Source organism: Halichoerus grypus, chromosome 6 (genome assembly GCF_964656455.1).
Source record: "Halichoerus grypus chromosome 6, mHalGry1.hap1.1, whole genome shotgun sequence".
NCBI classification, from domain to species: Eukaryota; Metazoa; Chordata; class Mammalia; order Carnivora; family Phocidae; genus Halichoerus; species Halichoerus grypus.
In genome coordinates, this window is record NC_135717.1 from 163,294,473 (window position 1) to 163,318,820 (window position 24,348).

At 43.2% G+C, this 24,348-nt stretch overlaps 1 protein-coding gene across 2 annotated transcripts in view; it reads left to right on the top strand.

Moving 5' to 3' along the window:
- POLR3B (RNA polymerase III subunit B) overlaps window positions 1–24,348 on the top strand; it is a 104,064-nt gene that overhangs the window by 58,879 nt on the left and 20,837 nt on the right. For both annotated transcript variants that reach the window (XM_036083135.2, XM_078076515.1), the window contains exons 20-23: window positions 7,501–7,710; window positions 10,043–10,201; window positions 12,300–12,417; window positions 14,027–14,169. In XM_036083135.2, the coding sequence (XP_035939028.1) occupies window positions 7,501–7,710; window positions 10,043–10,201; window positions 12,300–12,417; window positions 14,027–14,169 (630 nt within the window). The remainder of the gene's footprint in view (window positions 1–7,500; window positions 7,711–10,042; window positions 10,202–12,299; window positions 12,418–14,026; window positions 14,170–24,348) is intronic.

Genomic DNA, 24,348 nt, shown 5'->3' on the forward strand with positions numbered 1-24,348 from the left:
TGGAGGGGAGAGAAAGAGCCCTGTCCTCAAGGAGTTCACAGTCTAGTGGGAGAGCCCAACAAGTACAACCGTAACTGAATGTGTTTGATAAATGCTGTCGTGGACCAACAGCTAGAATCTTAGGGAAGGAGAGCAGAGAGGTCACTTGAGGTTAGAGAGTAGGTTGTTTCTGAAGAATAGAACTGAACTGAGTCTTGAAAGTCCCTGAGTATTTTTCACAGGCGTGGAAATAGAAGCAAGCATTGCATGGGGATCTTGGTGCTTTGGTCTGGCTGTTTAACATAATATAGGAATAGTGTGTACTGGAGAGGTGCCATAGATTAAGGAGTTTGGGTTTTATCTGGAAGGTGATACAGAGAGGATACCAACCCCCCCCCCCAAAAAAAAGTTTTGCTTATAAACTTTTTTTGAAATGTTTTTAAAAATCATTTAAGTCCTAGTAAGTTTAATTTATTTTCATATATGTCTATGATATCAGTATGACTTGTCATTTCTGGTTTAAAGTATGCTACAGGGAGCTTCCTGAAGAAACCAAAAGGTTTTTGAATTGCCTTTGGGTAACATCCAGAATGCATTTAGCTTCTCCGTTACCAGCAATCAGCTGTAATTGACCATAGCTTGACAATTTCTTTTTGAGTTTTTATATTGCCCTTTTGGTTGGCAAAACATGTCCTGCAACCATTTACCTGAATGATGTAATGCCTGGACAGTTCAGAATAATTCCCAGTGGGAAAATCTAAACAGTGGCTCATCAATTTCGCCTTTCCCATTCATCCTCAGCAGCAGTGTGGGCTGATTTCCCGCGTGTGCTTGTGACTTGCTAACAAGTTGAAATATACAGTACTGAATCCTATGTGTCATGAAAGGACTATCACTTCTATTGGGTTTACCAAACCATTTTGTTTCATGATGTGAATCCTGGCTGAAACAATACACCTTTTGTGTAGAACCTTCAGCAGAATTAACGGAAGACTAATCACTTCATCGCTAATGCCACTCTTTGGTTGTGTTTGAAGATTAAAACAGAAAGGGCTACGAATCTATCTCCACTTGGTGAATCTTCTTTTTTTTTTTTTTTTTTTAAATAAGTGACTTGAAGGAAAGAAATAATATTTTTATTTTTATAATTCCTCTGCCTACAAAAAAAAGCCTTTATTTTGTGACCATGAGTATCTGAAACGTTTGGTTAGTTACCACACACAGTTAAGCAGGATCAGTGTGTACAGAAAGCCAATTCAGTGTCTGTAGAGTTCTTTTGTAGTTTTCTGTGTGAAGGTTTTTTTTCTCGTTTTGTTTTGAGTGTCATTTGCAATTCATTGTCTGTGTTTTCTGAGGTTGGTGTATTCAGCTGCTCTGACCCTGGGTCCTGCACATTTAGCTCCTTGGATACAATCCTCTGACGTTACTGCTGACGCTAGGAAGACAAAAGCCACTGAATATCTTAAGTAATAAAAAAAAGGCTTTGTTACTGTTTGTTATTATAAAACACCTGACTGGAAAGAAAAGCATCGAGATAAAAGTACATTCAAAGTTGGCACATTACATGACCACGTTTCTCTTTGGACACTCAAATAGCCGCAGAAGTACCGAGCGAGGTCTGTATGAAAAATCACAAAAGGAACAAGGCCGGCAGAGGGAGAAAACCCACAGCCGAAACCCAGGTCTGTAAAGCAGACCGAGCACTTTGAGTTGGACTTCTCTGAGTCGTTTTAATTCCTTGCAGTCTTGGCAGCTGGTAACTAAAAGGCACGCTATCCCATTTTAAGTATGAGCCATTGCTGAAGACTATTTACCTCTCAGAGATTCTGTATGAATGGCCAGAAGTAATATTTTAGTTGCTGTTCATCCATTAGTCCATTTGGAAAGTGGAAGACAGTAGCCCAGAATTAAAGCACTACACATTCTTGCCAGCCTGGAAGACTTGCTCTCTACTTTTCACGACCAACCGTCCGCCCCCAGTCAAGAGTGACGAAATGAGAGAAAGTCGTTTTTCTATCCCTACAAAGGAGACCAAGATGAGCGCAAAGCACAGAGACTGAAAGCCTCACCTTTCATAAGAGAGAGCGCACTTTAGTAAACATGAAGCACCAGCAGAGGTGTTTCTTAAATCTGATTAATAAAGTGCAGGTTTCCGCGTTCTGTCTTACTGTGCTGCCGAGAAACACCTAACCTTCGATGGGTACAGCTGTGTTGTGACGAGGTCCAGAGCAAGAAGCCAGGTAGACGTGGATGGAAATGGCTAGGTCTCCCGGTCACTCAGCACTGCGAGTAAAAGCTGTGTATTGGAGCTGTATTGTATGTGCTCCCTGGCACCAGACGCCAAGTCCGCATGAGTCATGCTTTCATATCCTGTCCATTTTATTAGTTGGCAGTCCTCTAGTGGAACACTTTCTCCTGGTTAAAAGGATCTTTCAGTCACTATCAGCTCAGTTAATGAATATGTATCACGTACCTCCCCTAGCCGCGGCCTCTTCCCAACCCGCCTTCACCTCCAGATTGCTGGGACTTTGTTTTTTTAAGCTCAGGACCTAATACAGCTTCTGTTCCTGTTTTTGTTTTCAATAGATTCTGTTCCAAAGCAGGTAGTTCCTTCTCTTGTATTCCCTACTTTATAATAGGATGGGATGTTCTGGAAATAGCCTAGAAGATTTTGAGATCTTAAAAACACATAATATACAAAGATCCTCATAAAATTTTGTTTCATTCTACATCTTCCATTTCATTCAACTTTCTGTTTGAATTTTTTTTTTTTAGAAGATTTATTCTTTATCCTTTTGGTAGATACAAAATGAAAAGATGTGTTGGCCAAATTATCCCTGGCAATTATATTTTAGAATTTCACTGTTGGTTCAAAAAAAAAAAATTAAAATCATTGTAGCTATTTCAGATGTAAGATGATATGACATTTCCTGAGACTAGAAAGTTAATAATGAATATTTATGGAGATAAAATTACACTGTAGTTCAGTATGTAGGGTTTGATTTGGGGGCAGAATGGGTTATATATAGTGCAGGGCCAAGGGGTGTGTTTGTTACTACTAATGTCGTTAATAGTATTGTTAATGTTGCCACTTATTGACTGCTCAAATGATTTATACACATTTCTTTTAATCATCACAATAACCCTGTCATAGAATACGTACCTTTTTTGTTTCTGACAAGGAGATGGAATCCCACTTTGGTTGAGTAACTTAAAAATGGTTACATTCTGTCTTCTGTGCAAGGCATAATGTGACTATCTATAAAACTTAAAATTCTTCTCAAGGGAAACTAACTTTTTTCCTCACTTTTTCTCCCTCACTGTGGATCAAGACCTACTAAGTGTCAGTGAGGATGTGGAGCAGCTAAAAATCACGTGCCTTCCCTGCTAGACTGTAGAATATAAGCACTTTGAGGACAGGACTAGGTCTGTGTTATTTATTACTGTGTCCTTGGTGCCTAGCAGAGTGTTAGTTCAATAGGTTCAGTAAAGTACTTAATGTTTCAACAACAAATTAATCATCTCTGGGCACGTTAAAGTTGTTAAGAAATCAGGTGCATATTTTTGAAAAGAATCTTTGAAAAGAACTAAGTTGGAAAGCTTAATACAACTTGATTTTAAGATTTACTATAAAGACTGTAACGAAGACAGTATGATACTGACATAAGAGTAGATATGTAGATCAGTGGAACAGAATCAGGAATCCGGAAATAGACCCACATTTCTGTGGGCATTAAATTTTCAATGAGTGTGTCAGGACATTTCCAGGGGAAAGGAAAATCTCTTCAACAAAATAAAATGTATGTGTGTGTATCTGTATAGAAATGAGCATCAACTCCTACCTCCTAACCATACAAAAAACTAACACAAAATGAATCATACTCAGAATGTAAGAGCTAAACCCATAAAATGTGTAGAAAGAAACATAGGCAAAAGTCTTCATGACCTTGAGTGACCTAAGTAAGATTTCTTAGGACTCAAAAAGCACAGGCTATGAAAAAGGAAAAAAAAATTAATAATTTAGACTTTCTCAAAATTAAACTTATACCCTTCGAAAGACACTATTAAGAATATGAAAGACCTTAATCCACAGAATGGGAGCAAGTATTGGCAATATATACATCTGATAAAGGATTTGAGTCTGGTACATATAAAGAACTCTTCCATGATAAGACTACTCTGTTTAAAGACGGCAAAAATCAAAACCAGACACTTCACAAAGAGTAATAAGAATGACCAGTAAGCTCAAGAAACTCTGTTCAATGTTACTAGTCAGGTAAATGTAAATTAAAACTGAGATACCACCACCTGCTCGATAAGAACAACTAAAATGGAAAAGGTGGACATACTGTCAGTGAGGAGATGGAGCAGCTAAAAAGCACATTCACTGCTGGCACAAACGTAAAAGGTATACCACTTTGGAAAATTCTTAAGCAGTTTTTTAGGTCAACCGTACCCTTACCAAACCACCCAGAAATTCCAATCCTGTGTATTTACCCAAGAGAAGTGAACACACACAGTCTTATGAGTGAATGTTCATAGCAGCTTTATTCACAAGTGCCCCAAACGAAACAATTCAAATATCCATCAGCAGGTGAATGGGTAAACCGTATAAACGTGGTGCAATAGTTCTCGGCAACAGCAAAGAATGAACTACGATACAACCACCTGGATGGATCTCAGAAGCGTTATGGCACAACCACAAAAAAGTGGCACAATAGTCCATACTGCAGGGTTCCATTTATATAAAATTCTAGAAAATGCAAACTGTAACGATAAACAGAGCTGTGGTTGCCTGGGGTCAGGAACAGAGAGAGGGATCTTTTGGGAGTGTCGGAAATGTTCTGGATCTTGATTGTGGTGGTGGTTTTATGAAGGAAGGAATCTGTCAGAGCTCATCAATACGTACACTTTAAATGAGTGAAGTTTATTGTATTTAATAATGTTATTAAATTTTTAAAAAATTGGGCAAAGGAAGACAGAAAGAAGAGTTAAATGCATAAAACTTCGTCTTCTTTTTTCAGTATACATTTCCTAAGCTATCCCTAAGCTGTATGTATGCTTACTAACCTTTTTTCATCCTACCTTAAAATTAAAAAATTCCTCTCTCTTTTAACCTACGTGGACATACCTTGCTGTGCCATCCTGTGGCTTTTTAAGAAAGTTATGATCAAGAAAATATGATTTTGTAAGAAAGATCATGTCCCGGGTAGTAAGGAAATGAGTCAGTAGTTATAACACTGAAGACTGCAGTTAGAGCAAAATTAGACAGTGGAGGGAGAACCCTGCTTACAGATACTCTCATCGCGTTAGTTATTACGTATGTGCAATGCCCTTTTTAAGGAAGCTGAAAATAGTAAGAGGCATCCTAGTTTGAGCACGCGCTTCACCCAGACTAGTCTTTTAATTTCCTCATGACATTTTCTCAAAAAAAGCTTGCTTATTGGCAAAATAGTCATTCAGGATTTTTATAAAAATATGGGGTGTGATAGCATTTTGAAGTTTTGTAATAGAGAAGTCATGGCTTATAAATCATGTTTTCACCAACACACCTGTCAAGACTGCTAAAAACCTGTATCCATGTGTACTCCTACAAGTTCTTTAAAAAGTCTTTGAAGAAAATTTCTAATGAGATCATAAGCACCAAACATTTGCTGAACCATTTTGTTGTTCATCCATTCAGCGGTCAGGTCAGTTGTGATGCCCGAGAATTGCGTTCTGGGCCTGGTAGCACAATTTATAGCGGGATCCAGTCTCTTTCACCATTGTTCAGAGGTGCAGCCATGAATGCTTCCCTGCTGCATAATAATGCTTGTCTCAGGTTTCAGAAGCCGTGTTTGGCAGCCTGGTGGGACATTGCCTGAACCCTTGTCTCAAGCTGGGTGAAGTATACAATTGGAGATAAAATTTCGACATAAATTTTAAATGATTTCATATAGAAGGACAAACTTACTGTCAGTGAACTTTACCACGATCCAGGCAACGGTGATTTTATTTCTAAAACAGTAAGTGATCTGTTACCAGGTGGTCCTGCCCAGTTTATTAGTTGGCACCAAAATAACATAAATTAATTGGCAGTATATTATAGTGTAAACTCAAGAAAAAGTTCATGATAAATTTGCTGAGATTTAAGTACAAACATATACTGTCATAAAAAGTATAATGCAATTCAGTTTTATTTACTGACATTTATTGAGCATCTGTAGTGGGCCCCCCCACTGTATTAGGTGTTCATACCCTACAGATTTCATTTTTTCTTTCAATAGTAATTGTCAAGGAGTACCATATCATTTTTGCTGCCTGAATAGGTTATTTGCATTCCCGAATTGAAATCACCATTGATTTCATGACATGAATATGAGAGGTGAAGGAAATAAATATTGAGTTTGGGTATCTGCTCATCTTAGAGCTTAACTCCATCAAACAACACTAAGGCATCTTGGGGTGTGTGGGTGTTGAGGATGTATCACTATGGAAGCATGTGCAAGAGAAAGAGACTAAAGGCTACCTTCTCAGCCACTCAAGGGAAAAGAAGAGATACCTGGGAGAAGTTAAAGAGGTTCAGTAGCCCACACATAAGTTTAGTAGTAGGGCAAACATGAGTCCGCATTCTAAGGTCTCTGAGTAGGAGAGTGTATTGTATTCACAAGACCAGGAGAGTGAAACCCTTTTTTTGGTGCAAGTCTGTGAACCCTAGTGAATCCCTTTGGGGAAAAGGGAGAAAGGATAACATTCTGATTTCACTTCCAGTTGATGGTAACAGCCTTCCAAGGTGCAAAGAGGTGGAAAGCCTGATTGCTAAGGACCTAAAAGCCTATACCAGATTGAACAGGACCCTGGATTCCTTACGGGAAAGGACTGTGCCTTTCCCCATTTTATCTCTGGTGTTGGGCACAGAGTAGGTGTTTAATAACTACTTTGTAAATGAAAAGTTAAGCAGATGAGTAAATCTACTCCTCTGCTTTCACTTTCCTCCTTTTCCTTCCTTCCTTTCTTATCCTTCCTTTTCTCCTGCTTTCTTTTTTATTTAGAACTTTTGTAATGGTTGATTTCTTTTTATGGAATGTATCTGTTTGTCCTGCTCTAAAAGCTCCTTGCCTGTCAGCACTGGGCGTGGTTTCTAATTACCTTCCCGTAACAGCTGGAAATGGGTCCGCAACATAGTAGAACTGAGTACAGAATTGTTGGCTTACCTGTGAAATTAACCAGGGAAGACTGGTAATTCCTAAAACGGGGTCAATTGTATAAATCCAGTAGGTTGAAGTTACTTAGGTTAGAATACCTTGGGTGTGATTTTTCTTCTTTATAGAACTTTTAACATTACCGAGAAAAAAATGCTTTTAAATGTTGGTAGGCACGGTGAGAGTATTGCTTTTGAAATGTTTAACCTGAAGGTTTTCTTCATGTTAATTAGTGAAAATAATGTGGGTTTTTTTTTTTTTTTCCATCTCTGTAGTCGTGGCTACCTAATTATTTGACATAATAGAATGTTGCATTTTGCTTTCTCCAATATCAACGAAGGTACCATTGGATACAACCAGCGGAACAGAATCGATACTCTCATGTATCTGCTAGCCTACCCACAAAAACCCATGGTTAAAACAAAGACCATTGAGTTGATAGAATTTGAGAAACTGCCCGCTGGACAGAATGCAACGGTTGCCGTGATGAGTTACAGCGGCTATGATATTGAAGATGCCCTCATTTTAAACAAGGCCTCCTTGGACAGGGGTAAGTGGGTTTTCAGACCTCTGACACCATGGGCACTCCGTGCAGAATTAGGTACAAGGACAATCAGCTAAAAATCACCTGGTGTCAGAATGCTAACGTTGGTTTCAAGGGATTCGAATTTTATAACATACAAACAGGAGGCGGTTAGGTTTTGGCGTTGACGTTTTTTATGAATGTTACGTAGAGGTAATTTATTAAATGAATTACTAAATGTTTTTTTGTTGTTGTTATTTTAGTTTATTGGTGACGTGAGACAGTTCCTCAACAGAAAACATGCAAGAATTTATCTCCTAGCAGGAATTCTAATAAATGAAATATGGTCTTTGAATCTGGCTAGTTACATATTCAGCAACAGACTGAGAAGGCAGTAGCAGTATTTCTGTGTTAAAGGGGATTTTTAAAAATTGTATGTCTCAACCCCGTAATGTTCATACCTTTTTGTTAGCAGAATGCCGAAAGTTAAAAACTCACACAAACGCTTAGAGTTTTTACGCAACCCTTTGTCCGTTTTTTGACAGTTTACTTTTGCAAGTCACCACTTCATGGTTTGGACCCGTCACCTGACCTGAAGCCTGACTCCTCTCTTCATAATCTCTGTTTCTCTTTTTCCTCCCTGGCATGCCCACTCTGCCTTCCCCTTCACTCTTTGTAGTTGCTAGGCAGCCATAATAGTACTCCTAGACATGTGTCTTTGGCATTAATGTTGGCTGCACTTAATTTATGCCTCTTTTTTTCCTCCAAATGACAACAGCCATGCTTTAAAACTAGATGTTTTCCTTTCTGATTAACTGGTAACGTTTACGTGGAAATCTGAAGACTTTGTGATATCTGTCAGAAACTGCACAACACAGTTTAATGATCTGAGTTTACCGTCCTCCAGCTTTTCAGCTATCACCTGTAAATACAATGTCCATTTACACTTAGGGGAAAACACTTCTTGATTTCAGGCAGTCCAGATTCTCCCTGCGCTCCAGCACGCTGCAGTTAATGGCCATTGTACAGAATTTCAAGATCATGTAACGTTTCCAAAGCAGCTGGCTTTGGGCTCAGACTTTATTATGGTCATATGCAATTGACTAGGAGCCACACCTAGATGTAGAAATTGGTTATTTTGTCTTACTCTGTCACCTTCGTATTTTAAAAATTACATTAGACCACCAAGATTTTATTTAGAAATCTTTTTCCTGATTTTCTAAACTCACATTCTTAGATTTCTTGTACGAGTTCTGCCTTTGGTGGAGAACCGTAAGTGAAGGATTTTACAACCATGCATTTATCTCATCAGTAATAGCTGGGGTTTATTCCCGAGACATTTTCCTATTGCAGCGAACTCTGACATGGCTCAGTATATCCTGGGGAGATTAGAGAGAATCCAGCTTAGAATAACTGCTTGGCCAAAGAGAGAAAAAGGAAAAAAGAAAGACATGCAGTCACAGAATCTTGGGAAGTGGTATTTAGTGCTGAAGGGTTGACAGCTCTTCTGGGCAACTCTATAACTGATGAATCTTCTTGTGGGATTCAGTGCTGGAAGTTTTTGCTCCATCTAAAGGTTTCCTTCTGTTCATTTTGCTGATCTTTCATAATGTTTATTTAGCTTGTTAGTTGGTCTCAGGACTTTTCCCTCATCCACTAGACAAATGTGATCTAAAAATATAATCAGAATAAACTCTGATCTTTAGGGCACAGGCAAACGATTTCTCCCCTTAAAATCATTTGATTGCAGCTGCTTTTCATTCTGTCTCCTCTGTGGAGAAAAAATAATCTTTTGTTTCCTTGTTTGGGACTTCCTCTGAATGCCAAAATTAGAAACAGGAAAACTTTTCAGAGAAGGTTAGCAGAAGTGATGCACCAGAAGAATGTGTAGGAAGAATCGTGGCTGATGGGTGGACTTGGCATGTTTCAACTGTGCCACCAACTTGCTGGGTGATCTTGGCCACATCACTTCCCTGGACCTCATTTTGTAGCATTCGTAGCACCTGTAGATAGAGGGGGTAAGCCAGGTGGTCCCTGGGGCCCTTTCCAGTTCCTGCATTCTGTGGCTCTGTTCTCCGAAAGAATCACAGTGACACTCTGATTTCTCTCGCCTTCCTCCAACATGGCAGGGTATATTCCATGCTGACACATGGTTGTAGAGACGCCAGCGTTTATATGGACGGTGGGGGGTGGGGGGGGAGCCCTGAGCCAGTTCTTCAGATTATCAGATCGTTATTCGGCCCATCCCCGATTATCCAAATGTAGAACATGTTTGGGGGTGCAAGTGTTGACTGACACAAATCCGTGTTTTCTCATAGTCCTATTGGTGGTTCTGATCCCGATTTGGGTTTCATTTTAGGCTTTGGGCGTTGTCTTGTATATAAAAATGCTAAATGTACATTGAAACGCTATACCAATCAGACCTTTGATAAAGTGATGGGGCCGATGTTGGACGCTGCCACAAGGAAACCCATCTGGCGACACGAAATTTTAGATGCGGATGGTATTTGTTCTCCAGGTAAGGGCCTTTTTAAAAAAACAGTTTATATGTATACTTTTTGAAATATGAAAGTTACTCAGCAATATTTCTGAATATTTGGTAAACAGAGAAGAAAAAGGATACCTTACAAAATCACCTTCCTAACTCAGTGTGGTCATTTTTTTTAAGGTGTTTTTTTTTTGTTTGTTTTTTTAAATTTTAGAGAGAGAGCACGCAAGCAGGGGGAGGAGCAGAGGGAGAGGGAAAGCATCTCAAGCAGACTCCCCACTGAGCATGGAGCCCGACACAGGCTCGATCCCGTGACCCTGAGATCATGACCTGAGCTGAAATCAAGACTCAGATGCTCAACCGACTGAGCCACCCAGGCACCCCAGTGTGGTCCTTTTTGATGAATTTCCCTTCCAGTCTGTTTTTCTGTACATATATTTCTACATAGTAATAATCCATTCTAGTTATACTTTTCTACCTAAAATTTTGAATCGCAGAAGAGCCACTTTAAGGAATTATTTAGAATAAGGCCGTGTCCCTACATTTACACTGGCATGTCATCATTTGTGCATTTAGCTTAGACTGACTTTATTAGAATCTTCTTCCCCTAAAAAGTGTGACTCCATTATAATTACAAACTTGTAATGAATTTTGCTGACGCAGCCCATAACAGCTGCCCTTATGAGTCTTATAGGCCAGTGGAGGAGACTAACATTGACCAAAGGATCACATGTAAACCTATGTCCAATCACAACCAGGTTAAGGAATCCTATAAAGAGCTATGAGGACATTTGATAGCAAGAGGATCTGACCTAGGCAGGAAGCTCGGGGTCACCTTCCCTAAGGAAGTGAGCTGAGATCTGGAGGATGAGTGGAGTTACCTAGTGAATAGGGGAGGGGAGTGTGTTCTGAGCAGTGGGAAGGGCTTGTGTAACTATTAAGCTGCAGGACTTGATAGTCAAAACTTCCCAAAGGAGGCCAGTGGGAGTGTGGCTCATGGGGAGAGTACAGGGGAGGGTGCTAAACGTGAATCTAGAGAGAGAAAGAGAGGAAGGGGCAGGGCCCAGACACAAGGCCTTGCAGCCATGCTACTATTTTCATTACGATCAGATACCCATTTTGACATGATCATTCTGATCACAGTGTGGAGAAAAGAGTAGAAAGGGGCCAAAGCAGGTGAGACCAATGGAGAGTTCTGGCAGCAGAGCAGGTGATGGGAGTGGCAGGGAGGTGGAGAGAGGGGCTGTGTTGGGGAGGACACCGGGAGGGGAGATCCACGTGACTTGTCAGGATGGTGCACGGATGGTGAGCGCTGCATCTGCTGGGGTGCCCACAACCCACGTGGTGCACAGCTTCCTCTCCACCCTGCTGCATTTGTTTCTTGCAGAATTTCTCTCACTCTTAACCTGGGTTATGTGTCTGGGAAGATAGTGCTATGACAGTTGGCCTTGAGCTTACCAGGAAAAGATGCAAAGACAGGTGAGAATAGCAAGAAAATCAAAGAAATGTTTTGACTTCCTCATTGTCCAAGTTAAGTTGGCAGTGACTTAATATTGGTTGAAATAACTATTAATAAAAGTAAGTGGCCCAGACTCGTTCTAATACTCCATAAGAGATCCATAAAACTGCCACTTACTGGGGCACCTGGTGGCTCAGTCGGTTGAGTGTCTGACTCTTGGTTTTGGCTCAGGTCATGATCTCAGGGTCGTGAGATCAAGCCCGTGTCAGGCTCTGTGCTCAGCGCGGAGTCTGCTCGAGATTCTCTCCCCCCACCCCCCCGCCCTTCCCCGCACTTGTATGTGCATGTGCGCTCTCTCTCTAAAATAAATGAATAAATAAAATCTTTAAAAAATAAATTGCCACTTATTGACCTGAAGTTTCTATTGTTAGTATGGTCCCCTAAATCAGTTTCTTGATTTTTTTATACTCTGCACTAATCTGATTTTTCAGATGGGCTGGCACAATTATAGACGAGTCCCATTGAACTATAGCTCACACTGTATCGGCTTTTTCCTTCCTTGTGTGCATTTCATGGACCAATCTAATCACATAATTGTATGCCCCAGTAATGCTTGTATTCTGCAGTGATGATAACGATTGGGCTATAATTCCCTTCTCTTTTTCTTAGGTGAGAAGGTAGAAAACAAACAAGTGCTGGTAAATAAGTCCATGCCTACAGTAACTCAGATTCCTCTGGAAGGAAGTAATGTGCCGCAGCAACCACAGTACAAGGATGTGCCCATCACGTATGTATTGGTTGGGCCTCGGAAATACACAGGAAGATTAAAAAAAGAGAGAGAGATGGGCTAGGGGAAATTAGAGGTTACCTCTTGAAGGGTTAGAGAGTAGAAATTACAGTTTGGGGTAGTAATAGTTGTCATGTGAAGACAGCATGGATTGGAAGAAAAAACTCTGCTGTGGAATCGTGTAGGCCTTCCCACCTGGGTTTGAGTTGGGGGCCACATAGGCAGGGGTTCCAGGTAGAGGGAACAGTGAGGTGAAGGCCCCATGAGCAGAAGAGCACCTGGGTTTGGAGGTTTGGAGGACCAGTGTACCCTGCTGGGACGAGGTTGTGCAGTATTCAGGAATTCATTCGGTAGAGGGTGATAACGATCAGATTTGTGTTAAATAAATCAATAAAACTGCACTGGCCACAGTTGCGGCATCAACACCATAGTGGATGACAGCTGGGTTTAGTACTGGTTGTGTCGTGGGTTACCTTACATGGATGAAGCACTCAAACTCTTGGGCTCAGTTTTTTCGTCTGAACAATGAAAGAGTTGTGCTTATTAATCTCCAGCTGCCCTTGGGCTCTCAAATGGAGTGAAATACGAGACTTCGTGAGATGAGCAGCCACACTGTGACATAAAAACAAAACTAAAAGAAGTAACAAGATACTTAATCTAGCCCAGGAACATGAGTTAATTCAGTTCATGAGGTGGGCCAGGGCGTGACCTAGGAGAGCTGGATTCCGGGACAGTGGAGGGCAGCCCAGCAGATCCATTCGACACCCAGCTGAGGTCTGCTCTGGGCCACGGTGCCTCTTGTACCGGACACAGGGAGCCGAAAGAAACCACGAGCCTTGCCTGCAAGGAGCCACATCTAGTTAGCAAAGGCCTACACAAAGAAATAAGTATGGGGCATATCATGATCATCGTGGCTTAGTTGAGAACATTCACTGTACCAGTTACTGTTCTGGGCATTTTACACGTGTTAGCTCATTTGTTCTTACCGCCACTCCCCGAACCAGGCTGTCTTAATGGCCTTGTTTGAAAGACACAGAAACAGAGAGGTTAAGTAATTTACCAAGGTCACACAGCTACAAGTGGCAGTCAGGCTTTGAACTGACTGGGTGCCATGGATTTGTCTATGGAGTGGGAGCGCAGGGGAGAAAGTGGGCCCTCCACTTAGGGGAGGGGTCAGGACCCTTGCACCCAATCCTGCAAAACAAGGTTAGAAAGTGTGCTCACATATTTCTTATCCTAAAAAGAAAATGAAACCTTCCTTGGGGCTCTGTGATCCTTCCAAGCTGCCACTCTCGCTCTCCAAGCATCCCATTTCCTTGTTTGCAATAAGGGAGTAGCCGCGTGTGAATAATACGTGTGGTGTGGGTTACACTGCCTTATGCCTGCCTCATAATAAGTGTTTAGTTAATGTTAGCCATTCCAGACTAGGACTGTAAAAGGGAAATTGTAACCTTTGAATTTAATGTTGAAAAACAAAAGGCACGTTTCAGAGTCCAGAATGGCAGTGTCAGAACATTCTGTGGTTGATATTAAATAAAATACGGCCTGTGAGCGATAGGTTCACAAAGGGCAGTTTGAAAACTTTTTGGTGACTTCCTCTTAATATTAGCTACAAAGGGGCAACGGATTCATATATTGAAAAAGTGATGATCTCTTCAAATGCTGAAGATGCTTTTCTGATCAAAATGCTGCTGAGACAGACCAGGCGTCCAGAGATTGGAGACAAATTCAGCAGCCGTCATGGGCAAAAAGGTAAATTGTGTCATTCCTCAACTTGTTTATAAAACTGAAAACAGTATTTATTAGCCATGTACATGAGAAATGTAATACTACGTTGGTATTAAAATTATGCTTGTTTTATCTCTTAGGTTAACCTGTTTATATTTTAATGGCATTGAAAAAATGTACCACAGGATTGCTTCTCTTTGCCATTTATTTCATTCTTTTGCAACTGCTCCCCGTCCCCCAGATTATAATTACGAGTCCATTCTAGATGATGTATCTACTAAAGTACAGGTAGCTGTTTGAAAACATTAATAGCAACACCTGTGTTTTATGGAAGGTGCCTATTTGCAATACTGTTGGGCCGTAGTACCGTGGGATGTCAGCACGAGAAGGCGCCTCCGGGCCCTGTACGGGGCCGTGAGGAAGTGCAGACCCCAGGGGTCAGGCAGCCAGGCTGAGGCACCGCTGGAGCTGTATCTCAGCCCGGGTCTCGTGTCGCCCACGCAGCGCCCTGCCCGCTGCCCAGCGGTCCCTCGCCCGGATGGGTTTCTCCACCTGATCCCGCCGGCGAGCCCCACACCTCCCTGGTGGTTGCCAATGAGTTCTCATGCATTCGTGGCTTTGTCTTGTCTTGTTTTTTTTTTCCCTCAAGAAACAGCACTGTGTCACTGATTAACTCATTTTCAGGAGGGTCCCTTTTAGTGTATATCCGTCACGTTTCCGAGTGGAACGTTGGCCCCGGGGTTTGAACCGCCACGTGACTAGTTTAAGAATCACAAGAGCGGCTGACACTTTCGTGGCACTGACTGCGTGCCTGGCAGTGTTCTGCGCACGTTCCATGTGCTGACTCACTGGCTTCTCACACGGTCCTGGGAGGTCGGTGCTGTTTTCATCGGCATCTTACAGATGAAGAAACAGAGGCACGGTGACATGAGGAGCTTGCCCAGTGTCCCCAGTGGGTGGTAGATCTGGTTTTTGAACCCCAGCAGTCTGGCTCCAGAGTCCATGCCCCTGCCTGACAGCGGTGCCGTCCTGAGTGGCAAGCAGTTAGCGCTGTGCCTGCACGTGGTAGGGGCCCCAGAAGAGAGAGCCGTGATTGCTGGGTCGCTGACGTTGGTTCTCCTGCCTTCTGCTCTCCAACTTTGCGTCTCCTCTTTACTCATAAATTCCTAGTGCGATGTCTTCTTGTTTTTAATTGATTGGTCTGAAGATAATTGCATTTTATGTTCTTGCTGATTTCAACTTTTATTTGCTAAGCAACTATGTAAAATACGACTGTTGAGTCAAATGAATCCAGCCTTAGCTGTCATTCCTTCCATCAATGAAACTGTTCCAGACTAAGATAACTGTTTCATCAAAAACATTTTTAGTTCAGTTGACAGACAAAAGATTATTTTAGCCTGCCAGTATCTTATTTAAAAAAATTGATTTTATTCATGTGAATTTGACACTTCTACTTCATACAATTCCCTAAGATGCTAACTCTTAATACCTTTTCAGTGTTTGTAAACATCTCTTGAGATTCTAGTGTTTTCTGCTACTTACGAGTGAAAAACAAATTCTCTGCGTTGAAACTATTTCTCCCTTTCTCTTGGTCTAGACAGTTTCTGAGATGTACTCCTAAGTCATTCTGGGGTAACCCCATAATCTTGTTCACAGCCTCTATTTTACGTGACCTATTCCCTGGATAAGGGCAAAGCTTGATACTCTTCTTATAAAATGTTGGCACTGGATGCTTTACAAGAATGCACACTATAAGAGAAGGTCTTCATTCTGAATCCATTTATAAACTTCAGATATCCCAAATCCTCATTCCACTGGAGTATTGTGCAGAGTGGAAGGCAGGCAAACGTCTTAGTGATGATCCACTGTGTTCTAACTCCACTGAACTTAAAGACAGGGGTCATGACTTCATATTTTCATGAAGCCTGATAGAGCCTTTCTCATGGAGGATGCCTAATAGGTAGTTGATAATGGTTGAATATATAAATAAAATTGAAGGTAGGGAAGTGAAAGGGGACAGATTCAGTACTCTTGATGGATTGATTTTACTCAGTTTTTCATCTGTACATAATATGTGAGTGTGTATGTGTATAGTGTAGACAAAACGGTACTTTTGAAAATGAGAAGCACACTTGTTAGTAACCTGCTGTGAACACAGACCTCTGCAGGTGCAGACCTCTACAGGTAAAATGTCAATGGGTCTTGGTGCTCTAACATTTTTTCAAACTATCAGTATGATAGGGATAATGTTCATTGACAAAAGTGGTTTCTAGAAACTGCAGCTTTTGGAGATCGGTTCAACCTTAAATGGGGCTTGACTTGTACATCTCTACGAAACGGGAAGAAGCCCTCCTGGGGTTAGGTGACCTTTCACTTGTAGTGAGGAGTTTATCTCACTAGTTTTCTTTTCCAGATGGCTTTTAATCCAAGGATGAAAACCTTCTGATTAGCATCGATTTCCCTTGATACCCCCTTCTCTTACAGCTTCATCAGATTCATTGAAAAGATTGGGGGAAAATGGGCAAACAAAAAAGAGGTAGTGTAAGCCTTAAGAAAGTGATGGAAGGAATGATGTAGGACCCGTACCTAAACATAATTTTTATTTCTTTTAAGTATGGTTTTTTAATCAAATAATAAAAGCACATGGCTTAAAAGGTCAAATAGTACAAAAAGGGGGGTTTGAACTGAAAAACATCAATCCCTGCCTTTTCTCCAGTTCTGCTTCCCAGAAGTAATTTCTTCTCATTTTTACCTTTGTATTTCAAAATAATATTTTTAAGCAGTTTTGTATTCACTCGTCCATTTTAGAGATTACCTTCTGATTTTCTATTAGGACAGATAGGAGGAGCTAGCACTTCGCTGCTTCCCTTTCTTACTCCCCACCTCCATTCCCGGCACAGATTTATCATAATTTGGAGTTACTTAATTATTTAAATTGCATTGTTTATGACCACATAAATATTGTTCACCCCCAAACCAAGTAGTTGAGTGCATTTTCTCTATTGTATAACTGTACTTTTTTCAGAAGTTAACTATCTCGTTTTTAAAATTTGCTTAATTTTCTTATTCCTGTTACCATTCATCTATACCATCAACAGCCTCTCAACACAATTTCCCACATGATCAATGGTCTGCTAGGACCATCCCCCCCACCCCCCCGAAAGGCCTCCTCTACAGGCCCCGTTCTTCTCGCTGCAGTGGTTTTCCTCTGAGCCCCCGCTTCCCACCCAGTGTGTTCAGAATGGAACCCCACAGGCCACAGGAGCGCTCGGCAGAGCCTGGCTCAGTGGAGGCCCGAGCGGCCTCATCCTGTGGGCCCCAGAAATGTTTTCAAGAAGGGTTAGAAAGTACTCTGCATTAGTTTGCTCTAACCAAATACCACAGACTGAGGCCTTAAACAACAGAAATTTATTTTCTCACAGTTCTGGAGGCTGAAGTCCAAGGTCAAGGTCGTGGCAGGTTTGACTTCTCCTCAGACCTCTTTCCGCGGCTTGCAGGTGGCCATGTGGTCCCTGTGCCCTCAGGCAGTCTTTTCTCTGTGCGCCTGCACCCTGATGGCTCTCCCTCTTCTTACAAGGACACCAGCCGTATTGGATTAGGGCCCACCCCATGACCTCATTTAGCCTTAATATCCTCTTTAAAGATCCTGCCTCCAAATAGGGTCACATTCTGAGGTCTCCTGGGGGTTGGGACTTCAACATAGGAATCTGGGGGTGGGGGACACATTCCATTAGACACTCTAGATCTGCTCAGTGGGAGTCATTTATGAAATTCCCATTTGAGCCCCTGTTTCTTGGCTCGTCCCATGTCATCCCCACTCCCTACCCCCCGCCACAGTGGAATAGTCTGTTCATTCGATTGCTGAGAAAGGATGCACAAGAAGTAAATTTTGTGAGATTGTGTATACCTGAACATGTTCTATCCTCATACTTGATTTGTACTCTGGTTGGTTATAGAATTCTAGATTGAAAAATTTTTTTCTCTAAGGATTCTGATGACATCGCTGCATTAATCATCTAGATTCCATGTACATTATTCTTGATCTGTGTGTATGTACACACATGCACCCTGTTTCACTCTTTCCTTTCCTTCCTCCCTCACTTGCCTCCCCCTCCCCACAAAGCTTTTACTATCCTTCGTCGGTTCTTGGAATTCTGAAATTTTCATTCCTTGTCCTAGGAAATCAGGTACCTTCTTTTCTGGAAGTTCAAGGTCCTTCCATTTTCGGACATTCTCTTATATTATTTTGTTGCCAATCTCCATCATGTTCCTTGTACCCTCATTGTCCATTTCCTTATCTTGATTTTCTTTGTAGGAGATTTGATTTTTATTTTCCAGATTTTTTAACCTATTATATTTTAATTTCTAGTTAAAATTTTATATTTAGAGTCTTCTTTTTTATAGCCGTGAGTATTGGGGGACAAGTGTAGTTTCCTGGCTGTATGGGGTGGGGAATAGAGAGTCAGGGGTCGGTGATTTCTTATTCAAACATTTATTTCTACAGGTATTTATTAAGTACCTTCTAAGTGTCTGGTACCATTCCAAGCCCTGGTAATAAGCAGTGAACAAAACAGACAAAATTCCAGTCCATGTGGGGCTTACATTCCTGTGGGCAAGAGAGATAATGATACGTTTTGGGATAAAACAAAAGGGGAGAATAGGAAGCATGTGGGGGGAAGGCATGTGGTCAGTAGTTGAAATTTCAAGTCAAATGGTGGAGGAACTTCACCTTCTTGAAAAGGTGGCGTTGAGAGAAGTAAGGGAGCAGACCCTCCCTGGCCAATGAGCACTGGAGGCAAAAGGAAGGCCTGGGGGGCCGGAGGCCCGGCCAAGAGTGATGGAGGGGGAGGACCCTCAGGGAGGGCTGGAGGCCAGGGTGGCCAGAGCAGAGCCAGCGAGCGCTGAGTCATCAGAGCCTCTCCGTGAACTTTGGCTCTTACTCTGAGTAAGATGGACAGCTGCTGGAGGAGTCCGGGCAGACGAGGGAGATGATGTGACTTACTCAGGCTGCAGTGATGAAAACAGACTGGGGAGGCAAGGGAGAAGCATGGTCCCAGCCAGATGCTCTTATGGTAACCCAGGCGGGAGTTGGTGGTGAGTGGGAAAAGCATGATGATGGGGAAATGGTGGGAAGGGATCAGTCCAGACACATTTTAAAGGTAGCACCCACTGGGATTGCTGATGGCTTGGGCTGACTGAGCCCTACGCCTCGTCCTGCTTTTCATCATACTTTGTGTCTCTGTTTCCTGAGCCTTCCACGGAGCAGGGGGAGAGCGCCTCACGCTTCTCTGCAGGTACTTGGGTTTACCTTTCTCCTGTTAGCCACTTGACTGTTCTTTACTCCTCAGCTTTCCCCGCTGTATCTTTATCTCTTGCCTATTCTTTTTCTTATAGGTTTATTTTTTCAACTCTAGTATTAGGTTTGGAGAAGGAGTGGAGCTAAACATAGGTGTTTCAGCAGTCATGTTTACTGGGAACCCCTGTGTTTGCTGTTTGAGAATGCTCAACACAAGAGTGCTTAGTGTGCTTGGGGTTTTTTACTGCAATTTGTAGAGCTGACGTGAAAATGATTATTATTATTTCTAAATTAACAAAAGGTGAGAGGAATATTTAGAGCACCAGATTTTTGTCTGCTGACCAGAGCTTTGCCTCTAAGGCTTCTTGGTTTTATTGGCTATTTTAATCATTTCTAATATTGAAAACTAACTTAAAAATATTTAAAGCTCACACACTGAGAATTTTGATCTAAATGTAACAATCATCATAAGGGTCAATTCTTAATTATCTGAGAATACCTTATCTTTCACCTGGGTTATTTTTGTAGCTAAGGTCTACCATTTTGTTCCTTTCCCTGAATGCTACCCGTCTGAAATGAGGCACAACACTAGCAGATGTCTAGTTTTCGAAGTTCTTTTCAATTATAAATGAAATTGTGAGTTTGAAAAATAGCAGTGCTTCTGTTAAAATAATTGTATATGTGGTTAAATATCCAGAATACCATGTTGGCTAACTTAGGTAAGTACATTTTAGGTTCACTGAGGATAGGAAACACATCCTACTAATTTATTTCACCTCCAAAGCACTTGGCGCAGCACTTTGCATATAATGTGGTTTCCCGTGACGGTGTTTGTGGAATAATTTATTAAGTAGAGTCTCTTAAATGTACAGTCATAATAAGCCAAAATCATCTTCCCCAAATTGGTACATTTATTCTTCCTAGTAAATACCAGAAAGGGGGTGTGTCGTCTTTGTCTAGACTGGTACAGGAGCACTACCACCCAAGACCCCTAGCTCCCCGGCGTAACTGAAATCACAGGCCCCCCTCAGCTTTTCCCGCTGAGTGACCGACTGTGCATGCCCACCCCGGGCACCAGTGGGAATGGGTCTTGACAGCCCCAGAGAAATCTGTTTGCTCATATTTAAGTCACTGCTGTGGGCTCAGAACTCTGTTGGGCTCGTAGGAGCTAGAAGGACATCCCCCCTCTGCTAATGCCCATGAAGAGCTGACTCTGGACCCGAAGCAAAAAGTGAATACAAAGGACTACATACGGTCACAGGCTAAAGGACATGAGAAAGGCCAGTAGTGAGAGAGCAGTTGGGAGTTATTTGTGGGTAAGAATAAAATCTTTGAGTTTGGAAAGACCTTTTAGACTCTAGTCTAGGTCCATCTTCCTGGAATAAGAATTCTTTTAGCTTATCTTTGGCAGGTCGTTTTCCACTCTGTGTGCGGCCTGTGAGGGGAAGCCCCTCCTGCTTTTCAAGGCAGCCCGCCCTGTGGTGGCGCCATCCCGATGGTTCCGTGGAACCTGAGTGCACTCCTCCGTAGCGTACACCCGTCGTCCTGCCCTGTCCTGTGTGGGTCCTGAAGGGACACCTGCCCCTTTTCTTCACGGCGGCCCTCTGTTCAGCACTTAAAGAAGGTCTTCCACCTGGGAAAAAGTAGGGCAAAGAGGTAGAGGTCTTGAGCCCTAACCAAGTGAGCTGTTTTATCTCTATGCCTTGGTCTCCTCGTCTTTGAAATGGGGACAGTTTCCTAGGAGTTGTCACTGGGATTAAAGGAAGTGATGTGTGCAGAGCAGTGAAGCCAGTGTCTGGTGCGCAGCCCGCAGCCAGCAGAGGTGAGCTGCCGCTGTGAGGCCCGTCCCAGGCCCCTTGCAGACCAGGCAGGAAAGGAGGCCTCGGAGACTGGGTGAGTTGGCTGCAGGCGGGTCCTGTGAAATGGGCGGGCGAGTCAGCGGGACTTGTTGACCCACGGGAACAAAGAGGAAGGAGGCCCCAGGCCTGGTGTTAAGCTTGGTAAGTGATGGCACCAGTCACAAAGCAGCTTTGTCTCACTGAACTTGAGGTGATAGAGGATCATCTCGAGCGCTGATGTCATTAACTCGTTCGTTTATCGAGCTTCACTGTGTCCCAGGCAGGCCCCATTCTAGATACTGGAAACGCAGTGATAAACAGGACTGACAAGGTCTCTGCTCTCCTGGAATTGGTGTTCTCCTGGAATTGGTGTTCTCCTAGGGGAGGAAACAGAAGAAAAGTAAATGAAAATATGAACGTGATCATTTAAGGTAGTGTTAAGTGCTGTGAATGGAAGACGATGTGGAAGAGTGACTGGTTTGGGGGTGAGGGGAATGCGCTTTAAATTGATGATCAAGAACGGCCTCATGGAGAAAGTGACATTTGAAGGATGAGAAGGAGCCAGCCAAGCAGAAGTCTGGAACAATTATGTCCAAGAGCCCTGAGGCATGAGTGAGCTTGATCTATCCAAGGGACAGAATAAAGGCCATTCTGGCCGGTGCAGCCTGCGGAGGAGTGCTCGGTGTGAGAGAAGTGGGAGGGACACATCCCACAGGAACTTGTTCCTAATATGCTGGGAGCCCGTAGGGCGGTTGGGTGATGAGTCTAAGACCAGCACGAGGAGATCTAACTTCCAGTGGGAGAGCTCTCCCTGGAGTCCAGTGGAGAGCAGATTGGAGGGGAGCAAGGAGGGGAGCAGGGTGGCTGTCCGGTGGTCCAGGCAGAGAGGCTGGCGGCGTGTGCTCAGGAGGAGCCCTGCAGGAATGGGGGAAGTGATGCACTCGGTGTGTGTTCAGGAGGCCCAGCCAGCAGGACTTGCTGGTGGCTGAGGTGTTGGGGGAGGAGGGGCAGGAACTGAAGGTAAGGATGAGGCCTGAGCAGTGCTGCTGCTGTTTACCAAGCAGTGGAGGACTGGGGAGGAGGTGTTGGGAGTTAGGCAGGGGCAGGAGTTGAGGACTGGGGCCTCAGGTCTGAGAACCCCCCGGAGACTCCAAGTGAAGATGTTCGGTGGGCACGTGGACATAGAGTCTGGAGCTCCAGGGAGAGGTTAAGGGTGCAGATAAAATGTGGACGTCATGTGCATGTAAATTTATAGCATTTTTTACTTTCTGTGTTATAAGTAAGTTACAAGCATTTTCGTTCCATCCTTAACCTTTACAGTCTAATTGGTATTGTTACTCCTATTCTATAGAACTTGAATGTTGAGGTTCAGATAGGTGATGAGTAGCTTGCCTGATCCAGCTCAGGGCTAGCAGAGTCAGGATGCGAATCCAGGTCTCTGATCTGAGTACATTTCCCATTCTGTTAAATCTGGTTAAAGGTGACTCTTGTCTCTTCTGATATCCCATTGTCACTCTGCCCCAGATTGGCGTATTCCTTGGGAATCCCCCCTTGGGGATACCAAAACCTAATATTTCTTATATCTTTTCTGTATTTCCTTCTTAAGGTGGTCATTTTCTCAAAATTCCCACTCTTGGATAAGCAGGTTTACATGGCTCTCCTCTGCCACCAGTCTGGAGTAAATACTAATCCCTGCATATTTTGTTCCAGAAATACCTGCCAGACCCCCATATTAAGACGTGCTCCTAATATAAAGCTGTGTTTGTCAGGAATCCCTTCCCTTCTAGAATCAACTCATTGTAAAACACGGTCCCCATTCCCTTCTTTAATCAGTCCTCTGGCCAGGCTTTCATGCCTTGGTTAAAATTCTGTCAAGAATTTGAGCAGATATTGAAAGGAAGTAAATTGAGCCCTCAACTTTGACCATTCTTCTGATTCCTCTGGCTAGCTGGGATAGTTAGGGCCCTGAGGGACAGTGAGGACAGTGAGCCGGTTCCGAATTCGCGTATGGCAGGCACAGCTGGTGGCGTCTGCAGGGAACCATACAACGCAGCCTCCTTAGTGCGGGGCCCGAGGAGGAACTGCTTGAGGCCTAGAAGAGCTGGATGTTGGTAAGTGGGCCGTGAAGGGGATGGAGAAGGCAGTCCCCAGCCTCAGCCATGCTGTCCGTGGTTGCCATGAAATGAGCTGACAAAGTTCCCTAGTGCGGGAGTCTTCAGGGTATGTGGGTCACACCATGATTCCTGCAGTGACTTGGTTCTCTTTTGGCCCGGACACATGCCCGAGGAAGAGCAGTGTTAGCTGGACTTCAGTTTTCACTCTAGGAAGGCAGGATTGTGTGGAAATAGTGTTTTGTCCTTCATAGCGTCACCTGCAAGTGGACACATATGTAGGCTCTATGAGAAAATATAAAGATCATTTTGATTTAATGTATCTTTATGCCCATTCCTTTTTTCCTCCTGCACTGAGAGCATCGTATTTGTTATCTTCGGTGTTCAGAACGCGGTGTGGCCCTGCAGACTGCCTGATTGTTGACCTTTGTTAATAGTTTACTTTGATGAAGCTGTGGTGAGCAAGGGTTCTCTTGGTACGCGTGGGGTGTGTAGACTGCATTTCTGCCCCTACGGCTTCTTACAGTATCCTGTCCAGCGGTTAGAGGAGACTTCAGAATCTACTTTCACAGACCATGAGTGTCTGTCCTGCTCAAGCCTGATCAGTTCAAAGGTGGCGGGGTCATGAGTAGCTGAGGGGAACAAACGTGCAGTGGAGGCTACCTGGCCGTGGCTGTGTCCCGGGGGTCGTAGCAGCTCAGGAGGCGGATGGAAGAGGACAGAGTGGGGGGTGAACTGGAGTAGGAGCCTCAGCACCGAGTCGTCGGGAGCCCACATCCGTGCTGGGCAACAGGCAGGCCGTGAGGTAACGGATCAGAGAAGGCCCGCTGAAGAATCCAAGTGTTTGAGCAGGAGCGGTTAAAAACGTGACGGCCTCGTAAGCAGCATCGCCGTCTGTGGCCACAGGAGTAGAGGAGCGGGAAGCGGCGAGCCGGGTGTGGAGGAAGAAGGAGCTATT